At 44.7% G+C, this 26,223-nt stretch overlaps 1 protein-coding gene across 4 annotated transcripts in view; it reads right to left on the reverse strand.

The window, feature by feature from the left end:
• SLC12A8 (solute carrier family 12 member 8) overlaps positions 1-23,193 on the reverse strand; it is a 126,861-nt gene extending 103,668 nt beyond the window's left edge. For 2 of the 4 annotated variants that reach the window (XM_070509091.1, XM_070509089.1), the window contains exons 1-2: positions 22,573-23,193; positions 21,135-21,229 (exon numbers count right to left, since the gene is read on the reverse strand). In XM_070509091.1, the coding sequence (XP_070365192.1) occupies positions 21,135-21,185 (51 nt within the window). In that variant the 5' untranslated portion in view covers positions 21,186-21,229; positions 22,573-23,193. Of the gene's footprint in view, positions 1-21,134; positions 21,230-22,364; positions 22,539-22,572 lie in introns of those variants that run through there. The other 2 variants (XM_070509090.1, XM_070509092.1) reach the window with 2 other exon arrangements.
• Positions 23,194-26,223: the final 3,030 nt, after the last annotated feature.

The following is a 26,223-nucleotide window of genomic DNA, read 5'->3' on the forward strand; positions in this document are numbered from 1 at the left end:
TTGTCTCGAATCAGAGGCTAATAAGTGGTTAAACAGAGGCCTCCCTCATTTTTCCAAATCAAAAATAACAAAGGCACTTATGGAATGCTCAAATGGAAACGCTTTACTAAAAAGACTAAACCTGTGGAAATACTAAAATGATCTTAAACAAAACCAGTAGCAGCTCATGCTGTGAACTGCTCTTGCACAGGCTTGGTAATTAATCTAAATTCAGACATCAGAAGAGTCTTCCACTGCCTTCAAAGTACCACAGCAGTGACTAATGAATCTCAGCTGGGCGGGAGGAAGGGGGAGGCGCCCAACTCAGAACCACCGTGGGCAGTGAGTCTAACTGGTGTGTGTACGTGATCTATAAACACAGTGAGAAGGCAGAAAAATCAAGAGGACAGGAAAAAAAATCTAAGGTCAGAGGCACAGGGGCATGGCTCCTGAACGGCTGAGAACAATGGACACGCCCATGATCCAGGACCAAGGGCCTCTGCCCTGGTCAAAATCAGGTCAGCTAGGCCTGGTCTAAACAACAGGGGGATCCCAGCTCCCCTTCTTCCCTCACATCATATACTCAGATCCAGAAAGGGCCTTGAGAAATCATCAGGGACGTCAACGAAACCAGCCAGATGGGCCAGGGGACTCTGTGGTGTCCCCCATCACTCCCTGACTCCTTTTATCTGTGTACATTTCTGTTTGCTTGTCTTTCACAAACCACAACTGAAGAATCCCCTGAAAGTCAGTAAATGTGAGAACGGTCATGGTGACTCAGAGCAAAGACCCTGCCAACCTCTGCTTGTCCTTGAACAAATGGTACCAAGGGACCTGTTTGGTGAACATAGGATTGTTTTCTAGGATCCTAATCTCAAAGTCAGGACATGGCACGACTTCCTGTCTCTGCTTGTGTTCAGCTTCCTACCATGGCTAGTTACAGGCGGATTATTTATTAGAAACAGTAGTAACAATAGCAACAATCAGCAACAGAGAGTAATAATGCTTCCACATCAGTTCCCTCCTTTGGTCCTCACAACACCCCTGGGAGGCAGGAGAGCGAGGGCCCATTCACGGGCGAGGAAAGAGAGGCTGGGAGGAGAGACACACGGCCCCGAGTCCCACAGTCGGGGTTTGAATCCCCCGCTCCAGACTGTAAAATCTGTGCTTTGCCCTCAGCCACAGGTTCCTTCCCTTTTCTTTTCTAAATTTCAATGTTTCGGCTTTCAATTTCTAACATCCTGGACTTTGCTTAACTGTGAAGACATCTGCCTTTACCCATACAACTCCGCTTATAATTTTAGAAACTGTATTCTTCTTTCATCCCAGCCTTCGTGTTTCCACTCTGAAGGCTGTTTCGCTTGTTTGTTTGTTTACCTAACGGTGTATGGAAAGCCTTTCACTCCCTGGATCTCACTGGACTAAATCAGCCAAAAAGGTGCTTCACAGATGAACGAGGTGGAAACTCTGGGAGACCCTGTACCCTGCGAATGAAGGTATAAAAGGTTGGAAACGGTGACCGAGCCATGACAGCTTATTTTGGGATGTCTAGGGAAGCGTGCCTACCTTTTTTTACCAAGTGACAAAAGACCGTAACTAAGTGTTCCCAGAGTCTGCTCTTCAGAGGCTGGAGGAGGAGCCTGAGTTTGACTCCTCGGTTGCAACCCTGATGTTCTTAGAGAGAGATCAACTAAGCCCAGTGAGAGAGAGAGAAGGAAGAAGAAACAAAAGCACAGAAAAAGGGAAAGAGGATGAGACAGAGAACGCTAGAATAAAATGCCAAATAGGGAATCTAGAGCTCGCAGGGGATATTTCCGGGCCTCCCTGCACTGACCGGCTGCCCCAGGCATCAACACAGAAGTGCCAGCTTGGGTGTCCCGTTCTTTCACCTCTCCCTCCTTCACCACGTCCTCCAGCCTCACTACTTAAGGATGCCCCTCAGCCTTTTACTACTGCCCCAGAGTTGACCTTTTAGGAGAGTACTGGCTAGACAACTCAAACCAGCTACCTCCTATAGTGACTACTTGGCCCATGGATGGTCCGATTCTGATACCAATTCCAGCATGTGGGGGTTTTCCCTACACCAAGCAATTCTCCAACACCAGCTGGAGATCCTACAATTCTAACACTATCTACCCGGAGACAGCGTCAGATCCCACAATTAAGGCCTCAGTCCTGTAAGACTGCCCACCCACTTCAGACACCAATTGCAAGTCCAAGTTGCCACCCGTGCTTCTGACCAATGGGCCATTGATCAGAGGTTCCTATGACCTCTTCCATGGGTTCGGTTAATTTGCTAGAGAGGCTCATAGAACTCCAGAAATCAGCTTACTCCCTAGATTACTGGTTTATTGTAAAAGGATATAATCTAGGAACAGCCAGATGGAAGAGATACCTATGGGGAAGGGGCATGGAGGTTGCATACCCACTCCAGCCACTCTCCCAGGATCTCCATGTATTCACCAACTCAGAAGCTCTCCGAATCCTCTCCTTTTTGGTTTTTTGGAGGCTTCATTTATGCAGGCATGACTAATTAAATCATTGGCCATTGGTGATTGACTCAACCTCCAGCCCCACTCCCCTCCCCTGTGAGTTCTAATCCTCTAATCAGATGGTGGGTTCCCCTGGCAACCAGCCCCCATCCTTAGGTGCTTTCCAAAAGTCACCTCATTAACATAAACCCAGTTGTGGTTGAAAGGGGTTTATCACTTAGGAAATTCCAAAGGTTTTAGGAGCTCTCTGCAAGGAACTGGGATGAAAACCAAGTATCTATTTCTTATTATAAATCCCAGTATCACGACTGGCTACTCCACAACCCTGCTCTTGCTTGGCCCTGCCGGCTCTCTCTAGCTCCCTTTGGCTCCTGCCCAGAGAGGCTGAGGGCAGAGCAGTGGGTCTGCAGCATAAGCAGACATCCAAGAGGACAGAATATCAGCTTCTCCTCCACTCTCGCGGACCTCATACCCAACTCCCTCCTCTACAGGAGGGTGAGGAACCCCTCTCATCTCAGATGCGCCCTCCCACAAAGGCTGTGGCTCACAGTCCCCCTCTACACCTGTGCCCAGTCATTTCTGTCGCCAGAGGAGGGGGAGTGGAATGGCTGGGGTGAGCAGACATGATAGGTGGACCAGTTCTGGGCTATCTTTTTTAGCCCCAGGGGAGAGGTGGTCCCAACTGTTGACAACTCTCTTAGAACCTCATTGTCCTCCGATTTGGGCCCCGGTCATCAATTCCAAAATAACAAGAGTCACATTCAACATTCTATGACATAGACACAGCAGGTTGTGCGGAAAGGGAGGTGACAATAGGACGTGTACTGTGCCAGGTCTGGAGTCTACTGGGAAGCAAGGTGGGGACTAAGAAATACGATAAAGAAGAGCGAGGAACGAAGCAGTCCCTCAGAATGGGCACCATACACGTGCTCAAGGCTAAGTTTCCTCTCTTTCCTGAGCACCCTCAGCTTGGCAAGGACAACTTGGGAGGTCCCTGGTCCCTCTGAGCCCAGGGGACTGCACCCCACACTGGAAACACCATGGCTGCCCAGCAGGTGTTTTAGTACAGAGGTAGAAGTCTTGCTCCTGTGAATAGAGAATCTCTACTCTTGAGCATCTAGAAAGGTGGGGAAGTTGCACCCGAAACTTGCCCAGGGGAGGAAATGTTCACTTCCTACACCCAGCAAGCTGAGCTGAGGAAGAGAGAAGGGTTTTGCCCCAGGCAACGAGACAGGCTCACTCACGCCCAGGGGCCCTTGTCTCAAACATCCATCTACCTCCCACAGGCCACCTGCCAGGCCTTAACGAACACTTCTGAGATGTGAGATGACACTTTTTCTCTCTTCTGGCTGCTGGAGGAAAAGAAGCCAGGTGAGAAACTCTGCTTCTGCCCACTAGGGTCAGGAGTGGGTCAAAGCAAGACACGGCCTGCCCCCTGCTCCCAGACAAAGCGCAGCCAAGGAGACTGCTCTGCCTGGAGGATACACACGTGAGCCGGCAGTTTGCTCTCTGAGAGCTAATTATTTAACTGTTAATTACACCTCAGAGAGTATCCCAAGCCGCTGCTGAACTGTGACCCACTGGGCAAAGTGGGCGCACATTCCTTTCCTCTGGCTCTGAACGGGCGCCTGGAGCTGGAGCCAGCATGGGGCCCAGCAGCGCCACGGGCTCCAGGGGCCAGAGCCCACCTGCGGTACCTGTATAAGATGCAGAGAGCTATATACCTGCATCGTGGGGTTTTTGGACAGTTTGGATGAAATGAGAATTGTAAAAGCTTTTTGTAAGCATGAAGCACAACACACAATTTTAAATGTGAGTGAGGATTTCTTCAGGGAAATTGGGAGGAAAGGAAAGAAAAGAGGTCTTCTTGACCGTGCATTTGCTATTTTCCCCTGCTAACTCATCCTCACGTTTCAGGTGCATCCTTGCTCTACAGCTCAGCCCTGCAAGCTGGCTCTCTAACCTCTGCCCAGTGCCAGCGTCGAGGGAGCCAGCCCCCTCTGTATTGTCCTAGGAGTTGTGGAATGCACCTCCAGTGAGCACTCTGCCACCCCGACTGATACTGGAAATGGAAACAGCTCAGCAGTGGAGGAGGCAAGGACCCACATGGTGTAGTCAAAGTCTGATTCCCCTGGATTCGAATCTGGGCCACGCCCTTGGTCAATACTGATGTCGTCATTCCTAGAAATGTAAGATCTTCCTGGCAGTGTGTGTTTCTTCTGCCACAGGATGAGTTCAAAAGCCAGTGTCTACATACAGTAGTTCCTACATATGCTGGATCTGTGGTTTTTCCATGCCTGTGCATCCTACTCCGTGTCCAATGCTGGGAATCTCCCAAGACACGACCTGCTCACACAACCACACAGCCCCAGGAGTGGCAAGACCCTCAGAGGCTGTGAAAACATCGATGCTGATGGGAAATCCCTGCTCGAGGTCCGCCTCCTAAAACCACACATCAGCTCCTTCCCCGCAGAGTAGCCACTTCTGCCCCTAGGACTCAGAGCCCAGAGACAGTGCTCTGGACCCCTGGTACCGTCTCACAGCAGCAATGCCATGGCCACATGTATGAGCTTCCCCTTCCCCTCCCAGCCTCCTTGGCAAAAAGGCAGAGCCTTTCCTGCAGGACTCAGGCTGCTGCTGGAAAGTCTACCTGCGTTTAACACCAGGAGGAGAAACACCAACCCTAACGCCCTCCCCCAATAACAGGCAAACCAGCTAAAAATCAGTGGCAATAGGTTTATTCTTCTAGGTGCTTCAGTGGATCACTCAATACCATATCCACTTAAGAATTCTTAAGTACTGAGTAGTTTTGACTTGTAGAAGTATGTTAATGTTTTACGTACTCAAAATAAAACAAAATCAAATCAAAATCAACAAGGATGAGAAAGAAAAATTAAAATAGAATGCAAAGAGAAACAAATTAACCAAACTGTATTTTAAATGAACAACATAAGCACACTGAAGGTGGAAAACAAGCTGAGCAGAGTAACTTTTGAATGTGCTACTTTGACTATGAGCTGTCCGTCTAAAGATAAGAATAACTACAAACTGATTTAAATTCTAGACAGAAAGTGTTTTTTTTGCAGGGGTAGGAATTACCAATTCTGAATCTGATTTCTGTGAATTGTAAGATTGCGCAAATAAGTAAATATATTGATGGGAGTCAAGTTTCTCACTATTAGAGAAGGGAGTTGCAACTAAGGAAAGAGGAAAAAATAGAAGAATTAACCCTGGGGTGATAAATTGGAATTAGAGGTACCCATTTGAATTGACAGTTTTTAATATATATAGAAAAATACACAGCTAAGTAAATATATAGACAGTCATGTATCACTTAATGACAGAGTTACGTTCTGAGAAATGTATTGTTAGGCGATTTCGCCATTGTGCAAACATCACAGAGTGTACTCACACATAACTAGATGGTATAGCCTACTACACACCTAGGCTGTACGGTACTAATCTTATGGGACCGCCATCATATATGCGGTCTGTCATTGACTGAAACATTGTTATGTGGCACATGACTGTATACATATTTCTAACTATATTTATATTCCTTCTCTCTGTTCACTTAAAGGGTCTATAAGCAAAGACACCCCAGTTGCAATGAACATACCTGACACCCAGATCTTGGTCTCTAAATACCATTCCTCAGTTTAAGGAACCAAGGCTCTTTGGAGAAATGGCTGATTCAGGGCTGGGGCAGAGAAAGTATAAAATGAGCCTGGACTATTTAGTACCAGAACATAAGGAAGTGCTAAAAAAAAATAATGAGGATGTGTCAAAAGGACACAGGAGCCAGCTTGAAGGGGCTCCTGCTGGCCAAATCTGAAATAATCTGAGCGTTAAATAAATAATAATACCAACAGAATATTTGTGAAATAAAATAAGAATCTGAGTCCATATAGATACTAATTAATTAAAATATGAAGAAGAAGGGAAAGTCCTTCTGTATAGTAGATGATCAGTTAATATATGTAAGAGGAATGATGGTATTAGAAAATCATCATTTTGCAACCATCACAGTAATATATACGGTCATGCGTCACTTAACAATGGGGATACATTCTGAGAAACGTGTTGTTAGGTAATTTCATCATTTTGCAAACATCACAGAGTGTATTTACACAAACCTAGATGGTATAGTCAACTATACAACTAGTCTATATGATACTGATCTTATGGGACCACAGTTGTAGATGCAGTCCTTCGTTGACTGAAACATTGTTATGTGGTGCATGATGGTAATTGATTCTGCTAAGAATCATCCATGGATGCCAAAGCTAGTGGGTGAAAGATTGATGAGGAACAAGATATTCCCATAGTCTCAAAGTACCCCCAACAAATTATTTATTAATTACAAAGTGAAAGTTAGTAACTTTAGAGTGAATTAACCTAGTGGACACCACCTTAAATAAGTAACCAAATTAACATCACCAATAATGAGACAAACAGAAATCCTGTACTTCATAATATGATGCCTTGAGAAGAACACAATATCACTTCTATGGTATTCCTGCCAAAAATACAAAACCTAAACCCAATCATGAGGTGTCATCTCCCAAACTGAGGGACATTCTACAAAATAACTGGCCTGTGTTCTTCAAGAAATGTCAAGGTCGTGAAAGACAAAGAAAGACGAAGGAATTGTTTCAGATTATAGAGACTAAGGAGATGTGATAACTAAATACAATGTATGATCCTAAACTGGGGAAAAGCTATGGGATGTTAGGGGGATAATTGGCAAAACTGGAATGCGGAACTGTGGATCAGATAATAGGATTTACCAATGATCTTGATAGATACATTGTGGTTAGCTGAAAAAAATTCTTGTCCTTAGGAAATACACATTGAAGTTCTTATGGATAAGGGGACATGATGTCTACAAATTACTTTCAAATGGCTTAGGAAAAAATATATATATTATAGAATATAATATGTATTAGAATATAGAATATATATATGGAATAGAAACATATATAGAGAGAGAGTACACAAATGATAAAGCAAAAAGACAAAACGTTAATAACTGGTAAATCTGAGTCAAGAATATATGGGGCTTCTTTGTACTACTGCAACTCTCTGAGTGTGAAATTTTACCAAAATTTAAAAAGTTTCAAAATAAATAAATAATAACTTCAATAAAAGCTATTTTCTTTTAAATAAAAGGAACCCACACACTTATAAAGAAAAAATAGCTTGTTCACTCTTGTACTCCAAATGCCCAACATGGAACAGGTATTTACTAAATGCGAGTTAGCTGAATGAATGAATGAATGTGTTTTAGAATGTGCTGACATTAAGCACCTCTTTTTTTTTTTTTTTTCGCTGAGGAAGATCTGCCCTGAGCTAACATCCATGCCAATCTTCCTCTATTTTTTAGTATGTGGGCCGCCAGCACAGCATGGCTTGCTAACATAGTGGTGTAGGTCTGTTGCCTGGGAACTGAACCCAGGCTGCTGAAGTGGAGTGTGCTGAACTTAACCACTAGGTCACTGGGGCTGGCTCCTAAGCCCCTCTTTTAAGATGGCAGAGTAAGCGCTTTTCCACCTTCCCAGTTACCATGAAAATGACAGAAAAGATGTGGGGTTTTTTTCAAGTATGAAACTATAATTATAACTAAAAAGGGAGGAAAACAAGTGCCGCCAGAAGATTAGACATTTGGAGGAATCCCTGCAGGTGGGCTTGGAGGGGTGAAGCAGAAGCAAAGGATGCCCCAGCCCAGGGCCGCAGAAAGAAGAGCCGTCTTCCGAGGCACCTGAGAAGCTCCAAGTCCGGAGCTCATCCCTGGAGCAGACCTGGGCCACGGGCCTTTCCTGGTGTCACATGATCTCGAGGCCTTCCTCAGGTCTATGGAAGTAACAGATGCGGCACTTACAGCATGAAAGATGGGGAGAAGGGGGTTGACAACAGAGCCCAGATCACTGCCAAGTTCCTCCATTCTACACGAAGTAACTCCAAATAAACTGTGAAGAGTTTAAAATGTATATTCAGTCGCTAGAACAGCTGCTCTCAAACTTTTTGGTCTCCAACCTCCTTTACATTCTTAAAAATTATTGAGGACCCTAAAGGAAGATGTTAAAAACAACACAATAATAGTAGGGGACCTCAACACCCCACTCACATCAATGGACAGATCATCCAGACAGAAAATCAACAAGGAAATAGTGGAGCTGAATGAAAAACTAAAACAATTGGACTTAATAGACATATATAGATCACTCCACCCTGAAAGAGCTGAATACACATTCTTCTCAAGTGCACGTGGAACATTCTCTAGGATAGACCATATGTTGGGAAACAAGGCAAGCCTCTACAAATTTAAAAAAATTGAAATAATAACAAGCATCTTCTCAGATCATAGTGCTATAAGGCAAGAAATTAATTACAAGAAAAAAGCTGAGAAAGGCACAAAGATGTGGAGACTAAACAACACACTACTGAACAAGCAATGGATCATTGAAGAAATTAAAGAAGAAATCAAAAAATACCTGGAAACAAATGAAAATGATAGCATGCCATACCAACTCATATGGGATACAGCAAAAGCTGTATTAAGAGGAAAATTCATCGCAATACAGGCACATCTTAACAAACAAGAAAAATCCCAAATAAGCAACCTTAAAGCACACCTAACTGAACTAGAGAAAAAAGAACAAATGAAGCCCAAAGTCAGCAGAAGGAGAGAAATAATAAAAATCAGAACAGAAATAAATACTATTGAAACGAAAAAGGCAATAGAAAGGATCAATGAGACAAAGAGCTGGTTTTTTGAGAAGATAAATAAAATTGACAAACCACTAGCCAGACTTACAAAGAAAAAAAGGGAGAAAGCTCAAATAAACAAAATCAGAAATGAGCGAGGAGAAATAACAACAGACTCTGCAGAAATACAACAGATTATAAGAGAATACTACAAAAAACTATATGCCAACAGAATGGATAACCTAGAGGAAATGGATAAATTCTTGGACTCCTACAATCTACCAAAGCTCACTCAAGAAGAGGCAGACAATTTGAACAGACCAATCACAAGGAAAGAGATTGAAACAGCAATCAAAAACATCCCAAAGAATAAAACCCCAGGACCAGATGGCTTTCCTGGGGAATTCTAGCAAACTTTCAGAGAGGATTTAATACCTATCCTTTTCAAGCTATTCCAAAAAATTAGGGAAGATGGAACACTTCCTAACACATTCTATGAGGCCAACATCACGCTGATACCAAAACCTGACAAGGACACCACGAAAAAAGAGAACTACAGGCCAATATCACTGATGAACATAGATGCAAAAATTCTAAACAAAATTTTGGCAACCAGAATTCAGCAATTCATCAAAAGAATCATACATCAGGATCAGGTGGGATTCATACCAGGGACACAGGGATGGTTAAACATCTGCAAATCAATCAACGTGATACACCACATCAACAAACTGAGGAATAAAAACCACATGATCATCTCAATAGATGCAGAGAAGGCATTTGACAAGATCCAACAGCCATTTATGATAAAAACTCTGAACAAAATGGGCATAGAAGGAAACTACCTCAACATAATAAAGGCCATATACGACAAACCCATAGCCAACATCATACTCAATGGGCAAAAACTGAACCCCATCCCCCTGAAAACAGGAACGAGACAAGGATGCCCTCTATCACCACTCTTATTTAACATAGTACTGGAGGTCCTGGCCAGAGCAATCAGGCAAGAAAAAGGAATAAAAGGAATCCAAATAGGGAGGGAAGAAGTGAAACTCTTGCTGTTTGCAGACGACATGATCTTATATATAGAAAACCCCAAAGAATCCATTGGAAAACTGTTAGAAGTAATCAACAACTTCAGCAAAGTTGCAGGGTATAAAATCAATTTGCATAAATCAGTAGCATTTCTATACTCCAGTAATGAACCAACAGAAAAAGAACTCAAGAATACAATACCATTCACAATCGCAACAAAAAGAATAAAATACCTTGGGGTAAATTTAACTAAGGAAGTGAAGGACCTATATAATGAAAATTACAAGGCCTTTCTGAGAGAATTGGATGACGACATAAGGAGATGGAAAGACATTCCATGTACATGGATTGGAAGAATAAACATAGTTAAAATGTCTGTTCTACCTAAAGCAATCTACAGATTCAAGGCCATCCCAATCAGAATCCCAATGACATTCTTTACAGAATTAGAACAAAGAATCCTAAAATTCATATGGGGCAACAAAAGACCCCAAATTTCTAAAGCAATCCAGAGAAAAAAGAACAAAACGGGAGGCATCACAATCCCTGACTTCAAAGCATACTACAAAGCTACAGTAATCAAAACAGCATGGTATTGGTACAAAAACAGGTGCACAGATCAATGGAACAGAACTGAAAGCCCAGAAATAAAACCACACATCTATGGACAGCTTATCTTTGACAAAGGAGCTGAGGGCATACAATGGAGAAAAGAAAGTCTTTTCAACAAATGGTGCTGGGAAAACTGGAAAGCCACAGGTAAAAGAATGAGAATTGACCGTTCTTTTTCACCATTCACCAAAATAAACTCAAAATGGATTAAAGACCTAAAGGTGAGACCTGAAACCATAAGGCTTCTAGAAGAAAATGTAGGCAGTACACTCTTTGACATCAGTATTAAAAGGATCTTTTCGGACACCATGCCTTCTCAGAGAAGGGAAACAATAGAAAGAATAAACAAATGGGACTTCATCAGATTAAAGAGCTTCTTCAAGGCAAATGAAAACAGGATTGAAACAAAAAAACAACCCACTAACTGGGAAAAAATATTTGCAAGTCATATATCTGACAAAGGCTTAATATCCATAATATATAAAGAACTCTCGCAACTCAACCACAAAACATCAAACAACCCAATCAAAAAGTGGGCTGGAGACATGAACAGACATTTCTCCAAAGAAGATATACTGATGGCCAATAGGCACATGAAAAGACGCTCATCATCGCTGATCATCAGGGAAACGCAAATCAAAACTACACTAAGATATCACCTTACACCCGTTAGAATGACAAAAATATCTAAAACTAATAGCAACAAATGTTGGAGAGGTTGTGGAGAAAAAGGAACCCTCATACACTGCTGGTGGGAATGCAAACTGGTGCAGCCACTATGGAAAACAGTATGGAGATTCCTCAAAAAACTAAAAATAGAACTACCATACGATCCAGCCATCCCACTACTGGGTATTTATCCAAAGAGCCTGAAGTCAGCAATCCCAAAAGTCCTGTGCACCCCAATGTTTATTGCAGCACTGCTTACAATAGCCAAGACGTGGAAGCAACCTAAGTGTCCAGCAACAGACGAATGGATAAAGAAGATGTGGTACATATATACAATGGAATACTACTCAGCTGCAAAACAGAACAAAATCATTCCATTTGCAATAACATGGATGGACCTTGAGAGAATTATGTTAAGTGAAATAAGCCAGCGAGAGAAAGATAATCTGTGTATGACTCCACTCATATGAGGAATTTAAAACTATGGACCAAGAATAGTTTAGTGGATACCAGGGGAAAGGTGGGGTGGGGGGTGGGCACAAAGGGTGAAGTGGTGCACCTACAACATGACTGACAAACATTAATGTACAATTGAAATTTCACAAGATTGTAACCTATCAATGACTCAATAAAAAAAAAAAATTTTTTTTGAGGACCCCAAAGAACTTTTGTTTATGTGAGTTATACCTATCAGTATTTACCATATTAGAAATTTAAAGAGAGATTTTTACAATATTTATTAATCATTTAAAAATAACAATGATAAGCCCATTATCTGCTAAAATCAATGATATTTATTTTTATAAATAAATATATTTCCATGAAAAATAACTACTTTCCGAAACAAAAACATTTAGTGGAAAGAGAGGCCTCGTTACCCAGTTTGCGAATTGTTTTACTGTCTGGCCTGATGGAAGACAGCTGGATTCTCATATCTACTTCTGCATTCAATCTGTTGCAAAATGTTGTTTTTGAAGTAAATGAAAAAAATTTGGCCTCCCACAGTTCTATAGTTAGAAAAGGAAAGAGTAATTTACTACCACTGATCCATATATGAAAAAAATTACTGTCACGCAAAAGATAAGAGAATCACCAAAAAAAGAGTGACACGAGATATAAGAAACAGCAGTAGCTGCATATGAACCAAAAGAATGAAAAGAAACTTGAAAGAAATTATGATCCTGTTGCTCAGAAGCAGCAAAGCTTTAACGACTTAAGATTGTTTCTTCTCCAAGAATCCAATAACATCACTTGGTTATTCAGTTAGACACACACACACATCTTATTATTGTAAATGCTATTTATAGGTTTAAAATTTTTATAACCAACTATAACAAACTTGGAAATGTTCATTATAATGACAGAAAAAAGTATAATTTTTTGAAATCTTGACCATGTAAAAATAATAATCTAACAAAAAATTAGAAATGAAACAAGAGAAATGGAAGGAAGAGTAAATGTGCCAATGTCCTCTTTTTCCACATCAGGAAGCAAGAAGTGAACTGATAATAAATTGATAATGTGGTCAAGAAATTGAGGTATGAATAGATTATTTACAGTTATAATAATAACCGCTAGAGAAAATGAAAACCAGAAACCATTGGCAGTGACTGTTTCTGGGGAATGGTGGTGAAGGAAGAAAGGATGAAGGCTTTTCATTTTACATCATTCTCTATTATTTAAATTTTTTATTGTATGCATGCAGTACTTTTATGACAGAAATATTAACATTTTTTATTTAAAGAAAAAAATCATCACTTTGTTAGAAATATTTTAAAAAGAGAATGCTGACCTAGAGTCAGTAGTACTCTTTATAACTCAACTTCCTTTTATGTAATGGATGGATTCACCAAAGACGCCTGTGATTCGAATCACATTTTAACGTATTGGATGAACAGGACACTTAAAGATAGTGAAGCCTTTTGTAAAATTGATGTCTGTCCTTAAAATTGCATATCTTTTTTAAAAAATTAGAATTCGTTTTTGCTTTGCATTGTTCTTTACTGATCACCGACTAAAATACAAAGGGAAAGTCACTCAAAACGAGTTATGGCTTTCTGTTTTCTTTTAAGTTCAATTCCACGAACACTGGGATTCATGTTAAAGCAAATTTATCATCTGGATGAGACACAACTATTTTTGGCATAGTAAGGGTTGCTAGGCCACCAGGGCTTCAAGTTCATCAGTAGGTACCTAAATCTTGTCCCTGCTGACAGGGACCCTGGATGTGATTTACAAGCTATCTGCAGGTTAGGAAAAGAACATCAAAGAATTTTTCACACAGAACAGTGGTTTTTACTCCACTATCTTTTTTTCTTTCTTTATGCCTGTTCATATGAAAACGAAAATACTCATACACCAAAACAAAAACAAAGGAAATGTAAATAGGATCTTTCTTCCGAGAATCGGTAACGTCAAGCATTATCCTATTAGAAACGCATCAAAGCCTGAATAAGTGCTACCTCTGAAGACTTTTCGTGCCAAGCTATGGTAAAGCACACCACCACCACTATAACCACCATAGTCTTTTGATTAAGATAGGAAAACTCAGGGAAAAAAAACAATTTTAAGAATCAGATTACATTATACTTAATGATTGAAAAGCAAAAAGATAGTGAATTGAATTATACTCAGGTATGTATATTTCTTTCAATCTTACTACAATTATTTGATGTCATTCTATGAATATAGAGCTATCTAGTGTTTAAACTGTTATCTTGAAGAGATACATTTTGGTCAGAGAAAGTATAAAATGAATGGAAAAATAAGCTAAAACTGCCCTCCACCCCTATAGGAAACCAGGATGTTCAGACCAGACCAGAGTCTGAGCACCACCTAGTGGCACCTTCCTCAAATTGCAAGAATAGTGCTTCAGCGTCATCAACATAGCTTGTAGGATTCTCCTCGCAAACCCCAATATATTAAATGATGGCCAGGACTATATTTTTTCTATATCTGGCCATGGATGAAGTATGCCCTAAGGCAGTAAGAAGCTTTGAAGTCACCTAGTCCTTTCATCCACAGCTAGGCAGAATGGATTAATCATGTTTTTTATTTTCCGTATCTTATGATGTTAGGGTATCTTAAACATCTTGCTGGCTGAGGAGAGATTGATCCTGCCAGGGTTAACCAGTTCTTAGAGATTAGCAAAGCGCTGGCCAGGAGCATGTTTTTCATTTGCAAACCAACCAATTTCAAGTCTATTCCCCAAAACACCCCCTTTACCTAATTCTTACACACCAAGCCAATATTCCCCCAGCCCTAAATCATCCCAGGGCCAGGTACTAGGCAACTAGTGACCACCTTATAGCCCAAAGCTCACCAGAACTACTCAAATCAGCCAGTCCTGAGCAGTTTACTCTGCTCCGCCTTTCCCATGGAAATCCCAATAAAGGCTCTGGGCTAGGTTTCCCCTCACTCCCCTTTCTGCCTCCTGACCAGAACCCCTTGCTTCCCCTGTGGCCCTGCATGGTGTGGCATTCCCCTTTCTCATGGGAAATGTAAGCAGTAAATTCTTCTTTCAATGGCATTGATTTCTGCATGGCATCACTCAGTCGTGTCCATAAATGAAGATCCTCTGGGTACAAATGAGAGAGAATAATTCATTTCAGTGAAGAATCACTTTCATCCCAGTTTCTGGGACACCTTCATCCAGAAAATGTCTCCATTCCACTTTTTACAAATATGCAGCATTTTTGGCCCAGTTCTGGTTTTTGGGGATGACCTCCTAGGCTAAGTAACGAACAGGGCTGTAAAATGGAAAGTGGGGAGACAAAGGAGAAAGAGCAGGAAAGGGTCACAGTGCCCCCACGAAGGTCTCAGACTCAACTCAACCCTGAGGATGATTTTGGCCCCTTCTTCTCTCCCAGATTCCAGAACGAGAAGCCTCTCTTCCTCCGCCACCTCCAAATGCGGGTTCTGTCCAGGTACCATTGGTGGTTTTGCAGTGAAGCTAACAGCTTAAGCTTCAAGACCCTTCACTTACATTGAGACCCTCACAAAGATTATACCTAATTCTTTATTGGTAACTTGTAACCTTTTTACTAAACAGAATCTCTAAAAATCCTACAAGCTTCAGGCTCTACAAAAACTGGGAAGGTGAGAGGGGTCATGGCTCCAAGAAGCCCGGATGTGAGCCCTTCTCTTCCACCCAACTATTCTGGGCCGTAGTTTCTTTATCTGTAAAAGGAGGGGCTAACAAGACAGTCTTGTCTTAGGTTCCCTTTTCCTTTCTCCTCAGTTGCATTCATTTCTCTACATACTAATAAAGCAATATGCTATCACCTCGCATGCAAAGCTCGCTTTGCATATTGGCTTTAAAAAAAGATGCCAAAATAGGCCTGAAAAATGAATAGCAAAAATACAAATTGTTTCTTAACTGTACACTGGCTAATGAGGGTGCAGGAAACAAGAGCAAAGCTTTTGCAATGAAGCCTGACACCAATGCTCAAGATCACATTATAACCTAAAGACTGGATGCATTAAGATCAACCCAGAGCTGTATGGTGGGGTCACTGGCCATGGTTCCAGCCTGGCTCTGCCACTCTTTGCATGTGTCTTTGGATAAGTTATGCAACATCTCTGGGCTTGTTTCTTGACATGCTAAGCAAGGGCACTGGGTCAGAGGATCTCTAAGGACCCCTCTGTCTCTTGACATGTTCGTTTCTATCTGCCTCTCTTGCCAGTGCTACCTCCCTGTTCACCAGTGCCCACAGCTTGACCGGACTCTCTTTGTTAATCTTACTGCGCCAAGCTAACCTAGATAAGCCACTGAACCGAGGAGGAGGAGACAGGGAGAGAGCAAAGGAGGGGAGGACAGAGGGGGAAAGGGAAGGCAGGAAGTCAGGCAACGCTGGGGAATGGCACAGGCCAGAGGTGGGTCACACCCTGGAAGCCAACCTGGAGATACCACCTTCCACACTTGGGCCAGAAGCCACAGTCTGACAGGGCACCCACTCCCTGGGTCTGCTTCAGGCTCTTCTCTAGGGTGATTAACTCAGGCCAGCCAGACTTTAGCGCACAGACTTCCCAGAAAAGGGTCCTCATGGACCCACTCCTGCTGGAGCGCAAGTCTCTGGAGGAAAGCTGGATGGAGAAGATGACTACGAGTCACTCGTACTAGGTAAACTGTGGCCTTTGGTGACTCGTTCTCGTGCCACAGCATGACACAGCTTCCCTTTAAGTTTCTCTGACGACCATCCAACTCTGGGAGAAGGAAGACAAAAGCCTCAGATTAGTTAGAGGCATTCCTTATTCCATAGCAATTAAGAGATTTCAGTTTGAACATTTCCAGCAGGATCTGGAGATCCTGGCAAGAACAGGCACTCAATAAATACCTGGCAAGCTGAGCTGAATTTTCTCACTATTCCTGACGCTAAAGGAATTGATCCTGCTGGACTTCAGACCTCACACAGCCTACCTGCTTGCCTTCTCTCCCTGTCTCAGGCCACCCGCTCTTTCCCGCCAGTATAATCTTCCTGACACAGCATGTCCATCACAGTCCTCTCTGTCCAGGGACTGGCAGAGACAAGCTCAGAATCTAAGGTCATTAGCCTTCCATCCACCTCCCTCTGGCACCAGCTGCTCCTTAGCTCTCCAGCCCCATGTTTCACAAACAGCCTACTCTACTGGGTTTCAGTGTGAAATGTGCTTCATCCAATCATTGAACACGCATTGTGTTTAGTGCTCCCCATGTGACAGGCACTGGGCCAGCTCCTTCCACGTATGGCATAAAAGCCCTGAAAATCAGGTACGCTCACCCCACCTCACAGTTGTGGAAACAGACTGCGAGCCCTTGAGTAACTTGCCTCAGGGCCCAGCACATCTAGTGGCACAGTCAGAATTTGGAACCCAAGTTCCCAGGTCCAAGCCCACCACCAAACCACATCGCACATTAGTGAAGGGCCCGAGGGTGGAGGCTCCTGGAACAGGACTTGTACCTGCTGGAAGTTCAGTAGGTCCTCAAACACACACACGCACACATTCCCAAGCCACTGCAGACCCATCTAGGCCTAGAAAGGGCCCATCCTCCTCAGTGGACTGCCCACCCAGCATGTTGTCCTGGACAACGTCCCACTTTCTGGTTTTGGCCGCTGGAATCATCCTGGGTTTGGGACCCCCGTCTCAGGTCTCCTGCCTGACTTTGCTGTGCTGAGTCATGCATTTATTTTCCAACTGAACCTTCTGATCACTTATATCACTACCTTATGGACCAAATACGCACTCCCCACCTTAGTTTTATTATTAGCCAACATTTACTTAATGCTTGCTATGAACTGAGCACTATCCTAAATATTTACACGCCTTCTCTCTTTAATCCTTCAAAATTCTCTAGGGTAGGTTCTCTTATTGTAGCCATTTTATAGGTGAGGTAATGGAGGCTTAGCGAGAGGTTCAGTAACTTGCCCAAGGTCACACAGTGTTAGAGCCAGTACTTGAACCCAGGCAGCACGTGTGCCCTTGACTGCCACCCATTAACCTGCATATCGACAGCCTCTTCTCAGCCGTCCCACTTATTACTGACCAACACACACACACCCACACCCACACCCACCCACACACACACACACACACACACGCAGCTACCCCATCTGGTCCTGATAATTAAAGCCAGACCAAGAATCCACTCCTTCACCTCTCCACATAACCCACAATCTCTGGCCAGATTTCCTGAGAGCTACTTTCCAGCTGCAGTGCCCGAGAGAAGAGCAGCTTTGAACTGAAGGGTTTGGTGAAGCACCCACCAGCCTGTCTTCCCATTGGGCACTACCTTCTTAATTCCATGTTCTTCAGGCTCCAAAGCTCTTGGCAGAATTCCTGACTCCCGAGACTGGAGTAAAGGTAGAAAAAGGTTCAAGGGAAACTTCTGGCGAGCCAGCCGCTCCCAGAGTTCAGCTTCAGACATGTTAGCCGCCCAATCTGCTATCTGCTCTCCACACAGGCCTTTGATTGACCAACTGGGTAGCTTTGCTCACGCCATTGGGGCAGGAGGCAGAGAGCAGAAAGGAATAAATCCTGGGCCTTGGCAACAGATAGGCCCGGTTCAAAGTGCCTCAGGTTTTCATCTGTTGAACCAAAATAATCATCTCTACTTGAGAAAGTTGTTGTGAAGGTTAAAGGAGGTAATGCACATCAAATGTTCGGCATGAAGGCCCACCCATTGGTAGTTATTGCCATTTTCTTACCCTCTCGGCCTGGGATGTGCCTCCCAGCTTCACCACATGTTCTACTTCCACCATTTGAAGACCTGATGCACATGGCAGCTCCCCAGTCCCTAGCCAGGTGGGTCCTATTAAGTAGAACCAACATTGACTGAGCACCCTCCATATGCTGAGCACTAACGGCAGGTATCGAGGATGCAAAAATGAATGAGACACGCCCCTGAACTTAAGGAGTTCACAGACTAAAGGGAGATAGAAAGAAGCAGCTCATTCCAACGCCACACGGTAAGTGCAGTGATGGAGCATGCCGAGGGAGCAGGGGAGGTCAGTCAGACCACGGAGGGCCTTGGGGGCCAGGAGAAGTCCAAACTGATGCCTGAAGGCAGTGAGAAGCCACTGAAAGGCTTTAAGTAGAGGGGTCAAATGCACAGATTTATGCTTTAGAAAAAGATCATTTTAATAGCAAAGTGGAGACAGAAGTTAGGAGGATATGAATAAATCAATCAAGAAATGGTACCTTGGACAAGACAGTGCAAGAGAAACAGAGAAAAAGGGATGGATTTCAAATGAGTGTCGAGAGTGCACACCAAAGGCCCTGACATTGAACACTGTCCAGTCCCTCAGTGTTTGGAGACTGAGGGGGAGGGAGATGGAGATGGAGGTGACACAGAGGCCTTTGCATCCACCACATTTTAAAAATCAACTCTCTCTAGGGCACTTAGGACAATTTAACTTGCCTTGTGGTTTTCTGTTGCTTGGTCATCTGGTTAGTCGACTAACATTTATTATCCACTTAAACGCCAGGCACTGCCTCAGGTACCTGGAGGGTTCCAGGGACAAATCAGTTGAGAGAGAAGTATCAGCAAAGACCAACGCAGGGGAAAGATACAAGCAGAGAGCCTGGGGAATGGCGAGCTTTGGCTGGAAGGTGGTGCACAAAGAGGAGGATGAAGGGCCCAGGCTCAAAACAGGCTGGACCAGACCATGTAGGGCCGAGGCTAAGGAGTTTGAACTCTGGGTGGTAGATACAAAGAGCTACTGAAAGTTTTAAACATGGAGAGAGAATCACAGCTAAGCCTTAACAGATCCCTCTCACAGAGATGAAGCAACAATGTCTTACTTGTCTTTGTTTTTGGAATCCCTGGGGACAAGAGCCTCATGTTTTCCATCTGTTCATCTGGTATCTTGTTCATGCTTAACACAGCACCCATTATTTAAGAACTAGTCCACAAATATATGGTAAGTGCATAAACACTCATGTATAGTCTTACAGACCCAAAGAAAATGCATGGGAAGTATGATGAGAGACTGATGAACCTAAATAAAATGTAAGACCCCTGACAAATCAAGGTGTCTTTCAGGGACCTCAACCACACTAAGAACGTGGCCACAGGCCTTTCTACCCAGAAGTGAGCAGCTGTGGGCAAGGGTTCTGAAATACCTTTGAGGAGCTATTCCGAGTCTCCAGGCACTCATTTCTAAGCAGCCTGAACACTTCTGGGGCTAGTTACGAGGAACTCAGTCCAAGGGAGCAGGAATACAGCCCTGGGCCTCCCAGGGGAAGGGGAGCAGTACCTTCTGCGGAGCACTCCCCCCGCCAGCCACCATGCTGCTTTTTCACATGTACCTGTGTACCTGAAGAGGGGGTAACTAGCCAGACTGGACTCCTCCACCAACTCTGAACCTCATCTCCCTCACCAGCCTCTGCCCTTTGGCTCAGAACATCCGGGTTCTGGACCCTGCTCTTTTGCTATTGTGTAAGGCCTTGAATTGATTCTCCCCCCTCTTGGGGGGCTCATTCCCCATTATAATGCCAGGAAACCCTCCTGCCCCTCTCTACAAAACATGAGAGAAACCCAAGGGGTGGTGAAAACTTCAAGGTTGCATAACCATTAAACAGCAAAGCCCCTGGGTGCAAGAAATTTGCTGATGAACACTTAAGTATGTGTTTTACTTTTTAAGGAATTAACTCTCTATTTCTGGAGAAAGCCACTTCAGTTGCTTAGCTATGTTGAATATTTACTATAACCAAGGATTAATAGGGAGAGGACAAAGAAAAAAAACCTGCAAGACATCAGGAAATCCAGAAATCCATTTGGCTTCAGCATATGAGTTTTTCAGAAATAAATTTACCCTCTTACACTGATTTGATTCAATATTAAAGGGAGTCCATGTTATCTGAGACCTTACTCTGACCGTTCACAGAAAACCTCCATGGGGCTGGGGTGGGGTGGGGGGGGGCAGTGTCTAGGATTCAAAATCCACTACAAATAATACTAGAGATTTTCTGTACACAGATGGTTAAGAGTTGGCTATAATATTTTCTCGATTAAGCTGGAATACCAAAATAAACTTCTGAGATAATTACTTTTAAAATAGCACACGGTAATGTTTCCATTCAGCTTCCCGTCTGGTAACCCCTTGCCCACAGGCCTCCAGCAGTTCCCTCATAGACTCCCATGGCACCCAGGCCTACCTGCTGGGCGGCCTCGTGGAAGAGCTCCTGCACTTGAGACATCCCGGCCATTGTCGTGGAAATGGGGTCCTGGCGGTCTGGGTTGGGAGACCCCTCTGGAAAGTAAACACCATCCTTGGTCAGGCTAGGTCCTCCTTCCCTCGCTTCTTATCGTCCATCCTTCCTCTATACCAGACATGGCTCCAACTGAGGAAGAGACCCTGTTCCGCTTCATGTGAAAACATCCCCTTCCCCTCTTTGGTACCCGGATAGATCCCACTCACCCTTCAGAGCCTTCCTGTGCCCTAATCTTGCTGTCCTAAGGCCACAGCTGCCCCCAGCTCGCTCTTTCTTCCCTGAACTCTTTCAATATGGGGGGCAGAGCCAGCTGCCCAGCCCTTAAGGACAGAATTTTACACTCCTCACCCATCCTGTGAACACATTTGTCCAGGGCAAGGGCACCATCAGTTCACTAGAACTGGCTGCAGGTGGTGAGTGAATGTAGATTGGACCACGAGCAGAGCAGAGTGGGAGAGTGGAGGTTAGGAGCAGGGCCAGAAGGGGTAGGGGAGTGGAGAGGGCAGGTAAGAAAAAGATGACTGAGCATCAGTATCAGGGCTTGGTTCTCATCAGACCGGCAGAGTCCTCCCTTGGCCCTGGACCCCACTTTCCTTGGGGCAGGGACCTTGTGCCCCACTCTGCGTGCCCCCTCTGCCCTGCATAGGGCTGGAACACAGACAGGGCTCACGACATTTTGGAAGGAGGAGGAAAAGGGAGAATGAGAGAAGGGGTAGAGCTTGTGTTATGTGAGAAGAAGAGGATTTATGAGAGTAGCCAGCGAAGGCGCGGAGAGGACAGCGCACTGAGGAGCATTCAAAGCAGAAGGGCTGGGGTTGGGGGAGCGGGGTTCGCTCAGAGAGAAGCTGGGGAGACCACAGGGATTTGGTGGGCTGTGGAGACCAGCAGGGTGCGAGAGGAGGCCGGGAAAGGTCCCTGCGCCTCCCGGCCCGCTGCCCACGCGCACCCCCAGCGGGTCCTGGGGTGGCGCGCTCGGCCTCGCCGACCCCCGCTGCCCGGCCTACGGGAAAGGACCCCGGGACGCAAAGGGTCAGAGCCTGACCCTCTCGGGTCTCGGTCGGCGCTAGGACCCGCGCCTCTTCTGCACCCCGCCCTTAGGCGAACGCCAGATGGAGCAGCCCCTGCCGGGGACGCAGACCGAGCCCTCGGGACCCCCTGGGAGAACCCACAAACCCTCCTCCGGGCCAGGCGGGAGGCGCGCGTGTCCCCGAGTCCGTGTGCAGACGCGCGCCAGGTGACCGGGGAAGGGGGGGCTCTACCCGAGCAGTGGGCAAAGGCACCCCAGGTCGGGCCCCCTTACTACCGGACAGAGCTGCTCCCGGGCGAGGGGCCGCCCCGAGCTCCCCCTGCGCCGCCGTCCCCCAGCCCCGTGCGCCCTCACCTGCTCGCGGGCCCGCGAGCTCCCAGCGCCGGCGGCCCCGCCCGCCGCCACGTGGCTGACCAGGTGTCCGCCGCGCCTCCCAGCTGTGCCCCCGGCGAGGCGGCTGCGGGCTCGGGCACCCCAGCCACGCCTGTACCCTAGAGTCTGGCGTGCAGGGGGAGAGAGGAGGCTGCAGAGACTTGCCCTCCGTAAGCGTCGGCCCGCGCACCCACCGCCGCCCAGGAGCGCTCCGCGCTTGCAGACAGCGCTGGCAGGCCCGGGGAAGGGGACCGGGATCTCGACTGGGGAAGGAGGGGATGGGCGAGGAGAAGGGGGAGGGTCCGCAAGCCCTCGGGCTTGACTTGACCAGCCCCTGCCACTACCGCCCTCGACAACTAGTTCAGCGCAACCAGCTGAGGCGCCCAGCCCCGGGATTAGGGGCACAGAGACGCGAGCCCCCTCACTGCACTCCCATCTAAGATTTGCACCCAGCACTGAGAAAGGCGGGGAGGGGGAAGCCCGCGCGGCTCCCACACTGGTCCCGCGGCCCCCTGGGCCAGTGCAGAAGCCTCTGGACAGGAGACTGAGACTGCGCCCCAGGATCCCAGCGTGCGCTCAGCTACCGGACCAAGTGACCCTCAGACGCGCAGGAAGTAGAAAGCTTTTGCCAAGAAAGTGCCGTCGGGTATGCTGAGGTGGGGGGCGGGGGATTGCCCTCACCACCTTCAGCAAGACCCGCAACTGGCTTTCCCATGGGTGAAGTAAGGTTTCCAGGGCCCCAGCTCGCAGAAAAAACCTAAATTAACATACAGAGAGATTAAATTATCTCCATTTCCAATCTGGCATATTTCCTAAACCTTAAATAACTTGCTAGGCTTCCATGTGGGCTTCTGAGAAACAGGAGGGCAGCTGGGAGTACTTCCCACGCCCACATGAGCCTTTGTGTGAAAATCCCTAAAAATAGAGGTGGTTCTTTTAAAAACAAAGGGGAAGGCAAAGCCATGGGAACACTGACAGAGCCCCAGCCTCTCTCCTGCTCCAGCAAAGAAGGGTGGGTTTTTTTGGTGTGGAAAGATATATAACATAAAATGTACCATTTTAACCGTTTTTTAATTAAAATTTTATTTTTATTTATTTTTTTTGAGGAAGATTAGCCGTGAGCTAACTACTGCCAATCCTCCTCTTTTTGCTGAGGAAGACTGGCCCTGAGCTAACGTCTGTGCCCATCTTCCTCTGCTTTATACATGGGACGCCTACCACAGCATGGCTTTTGCCAAGAGGTGCCATGTCCGCACCCAGGATCCAAATCGCGAACCCTGGGCCACCGAGAAGCGGAACTTGCAAACTTAACCGCTGTGCCACCGAGCTGGCCCCTAACCATTTTTAAATGTATAATTCAGTGGCATTAATTACATTCACTATGTTGTGCAAACCACCACTGCTATCTATTTCCAAAGCTTTTTCATCACCCAAAAAGAAACTCTGTACCGTTAAGCAAAACTCCCTATTCCCCCTACCCCCAGTCTATGGTACCCTCGAATCTACTTTCTGTCTCTATAAATTTGCTCTTCAAGATATTTCATGTAAGTGGAAGCAGACAATATTTGTCCTTTTGTGTCTGGCTTAGTTCACTTAGCATAAATGCCTCTAGCATGTGTCAGAACTTCATTCCCAGCAAAAAAGCTTTTAATAACCCATCTCTGCGCAAGGAAAGAACCCCCGATTAGCCATCTGTAAACAAAGGTTGGATAGGTGGGCAGAATGGTACATATAATTGGAATCCACTATGTATCCACCTATTACATCTGTATGGCCAGTAGAGTCAACTCTATTACTTATTTTGGGGTCACAGATGACACTTTGGTTTTTTGCCTCAAGCTGGTTTCCTGTTTGCTATCACCTTCTCGAGTCTCTCTCTCTGTGTCAATGTGAACTTTGAAGACTCCACAGTCAATTCCATATTAGCCTGTGCTAAAAAAATTAGAAAAGGAAATCCAGCTCTCTGTTCATCATCACCCACTTCCTGTCACTCATCATTTTCTACATAAATGAGAATTTCCCTTCAAAGCTTATAAGCATCTTCTAAACCTAAGAACAAATGTTTGTTTCTTTTCTCCCTGTTAAGGCTAGAGAAAGCTGCCCATTTGCAAAGAAAAAAAAGTGTCTCCTGCTTAATGTGGATTATCTTATAACAACGATACTAACCTTAAAAAAAAAAACCCACTTTCGTTATATTGAAAAATGGCATCCTGCATATCCTTTACCAGAACAATTCCATTTTTAAGATCCTACCTTACATGACCTAGTATAAGGATGTTCATTGCATCATTAATTTGTAATAGTTAAAAAAATTATAACCTAAATGTCCATTAATAGAAAACCATTAAATAAGTTATGGCACAGCCATACTATGATAGAGAGCATTAGAATTAAGTGTTTTTATATGTACTAACATAGAACTCTGTTCATCACATAATAGTGAGTAAAAACATCAAGTTTCAGAATAATGTGTATAGTTTGTTATTTTTTAAAAAGCAGTGTGTATATATATATACATACATATATATATAGTTTGTATGGAAAAATACACATCAAACTGTTAATAGTGGTTATCTCTAGGGAGTGAGAATAAGATAGTGAGTAAAGTAGGAGAGGAAACTACTTTGGTGTACAAATTCTGGATTTTTATTGAAATTTTTTTCTTACAATGAGCACATGTTACTTTTGGAATCTGAAAAAAAATGAGTAAGAAAATTAAAAGACAAACAATGTGGGGCAGATTGTATTTTCCAAAGATGGCTACACTAACATATCCCATCCCATATGTTCTCCTTGCAATGTGACACTGACATTCCTTCAAAAAGAAGTGGGGTCTATGTTCCCTGCCTTTGAGCCTGAACAGATCTTTCTAAGTGCCTCAACCAAGAGGAAAAATGGAAGAAATCGCACTGCTTGATTTCCTAGGTTAGGTCATAAAGGCAGTAAGGAGTCCAACTGGCTTCCTTTCTCTCAGAGCACTTACCCTTGGAATTCAGCCACCATATTGTGAGGAAGCCCAGGCCACATGGGGAGGCCACCCACGGGTGTTTCCACCAACAGCCAGCATCAACCACTAGACATGTGAGTGAAACCATCCCAAGCTGGGATTCCAGTCTCCAGCCTCAGATTCTTCCAGCTGAGGTCCCAGACATTGTGAAGCAAAGACGAGCTGTCCTTCCCGGGCTCCATCTGAATTCCTGACCACAGAAACCATGAGCTATAATAAATTATTGTTGTTTTAAGCCATTAAGTTTTGGGGTCATTTGTTATTCAGCAATAGGTAGTGAATACATAGTATATCCAGCCAAGGTAAAAATATTTTGTTTCACAGTATTTCTATTCATTTCATTGTTTGAATTCACTGTTATTGCAGCCCCATTATATAAAAAATCACAATATTCTTCTTGCACTCACCTTTTTTCTATGCAGGAATGACTCCAGCTCAAGCGGAAGCCCACAGTAGTGAGGTTGCTGCTCTGTGGGTCTTGCCCTGCTCAGCCACAGACAGAAGCAACTTCATCTCTTTCCTCTCCAGTGGTAGGCGATGAGAACTGCCTTCTGTGTGAAGGTTGGAGAAGAAACCATGTCTTGAAAAGTGACCTCATTTGTCAGAAAATCTGAACCCTGGGGAGG

This window comes from Equus asinus, chromosome 5 (genome assembly GCF_041296235.1).
Source record: "Equus asinus isolate D_3611 breed Donkey chromosome 5, EquAss-T2T_v2, whole genome shotgun sequence".
Taxonomy (NCBI): Eukaryota; Metazoa; Chordata; class Mammalia; order Perissodactyla; family Equidae; genus Equus; species Equus asinus.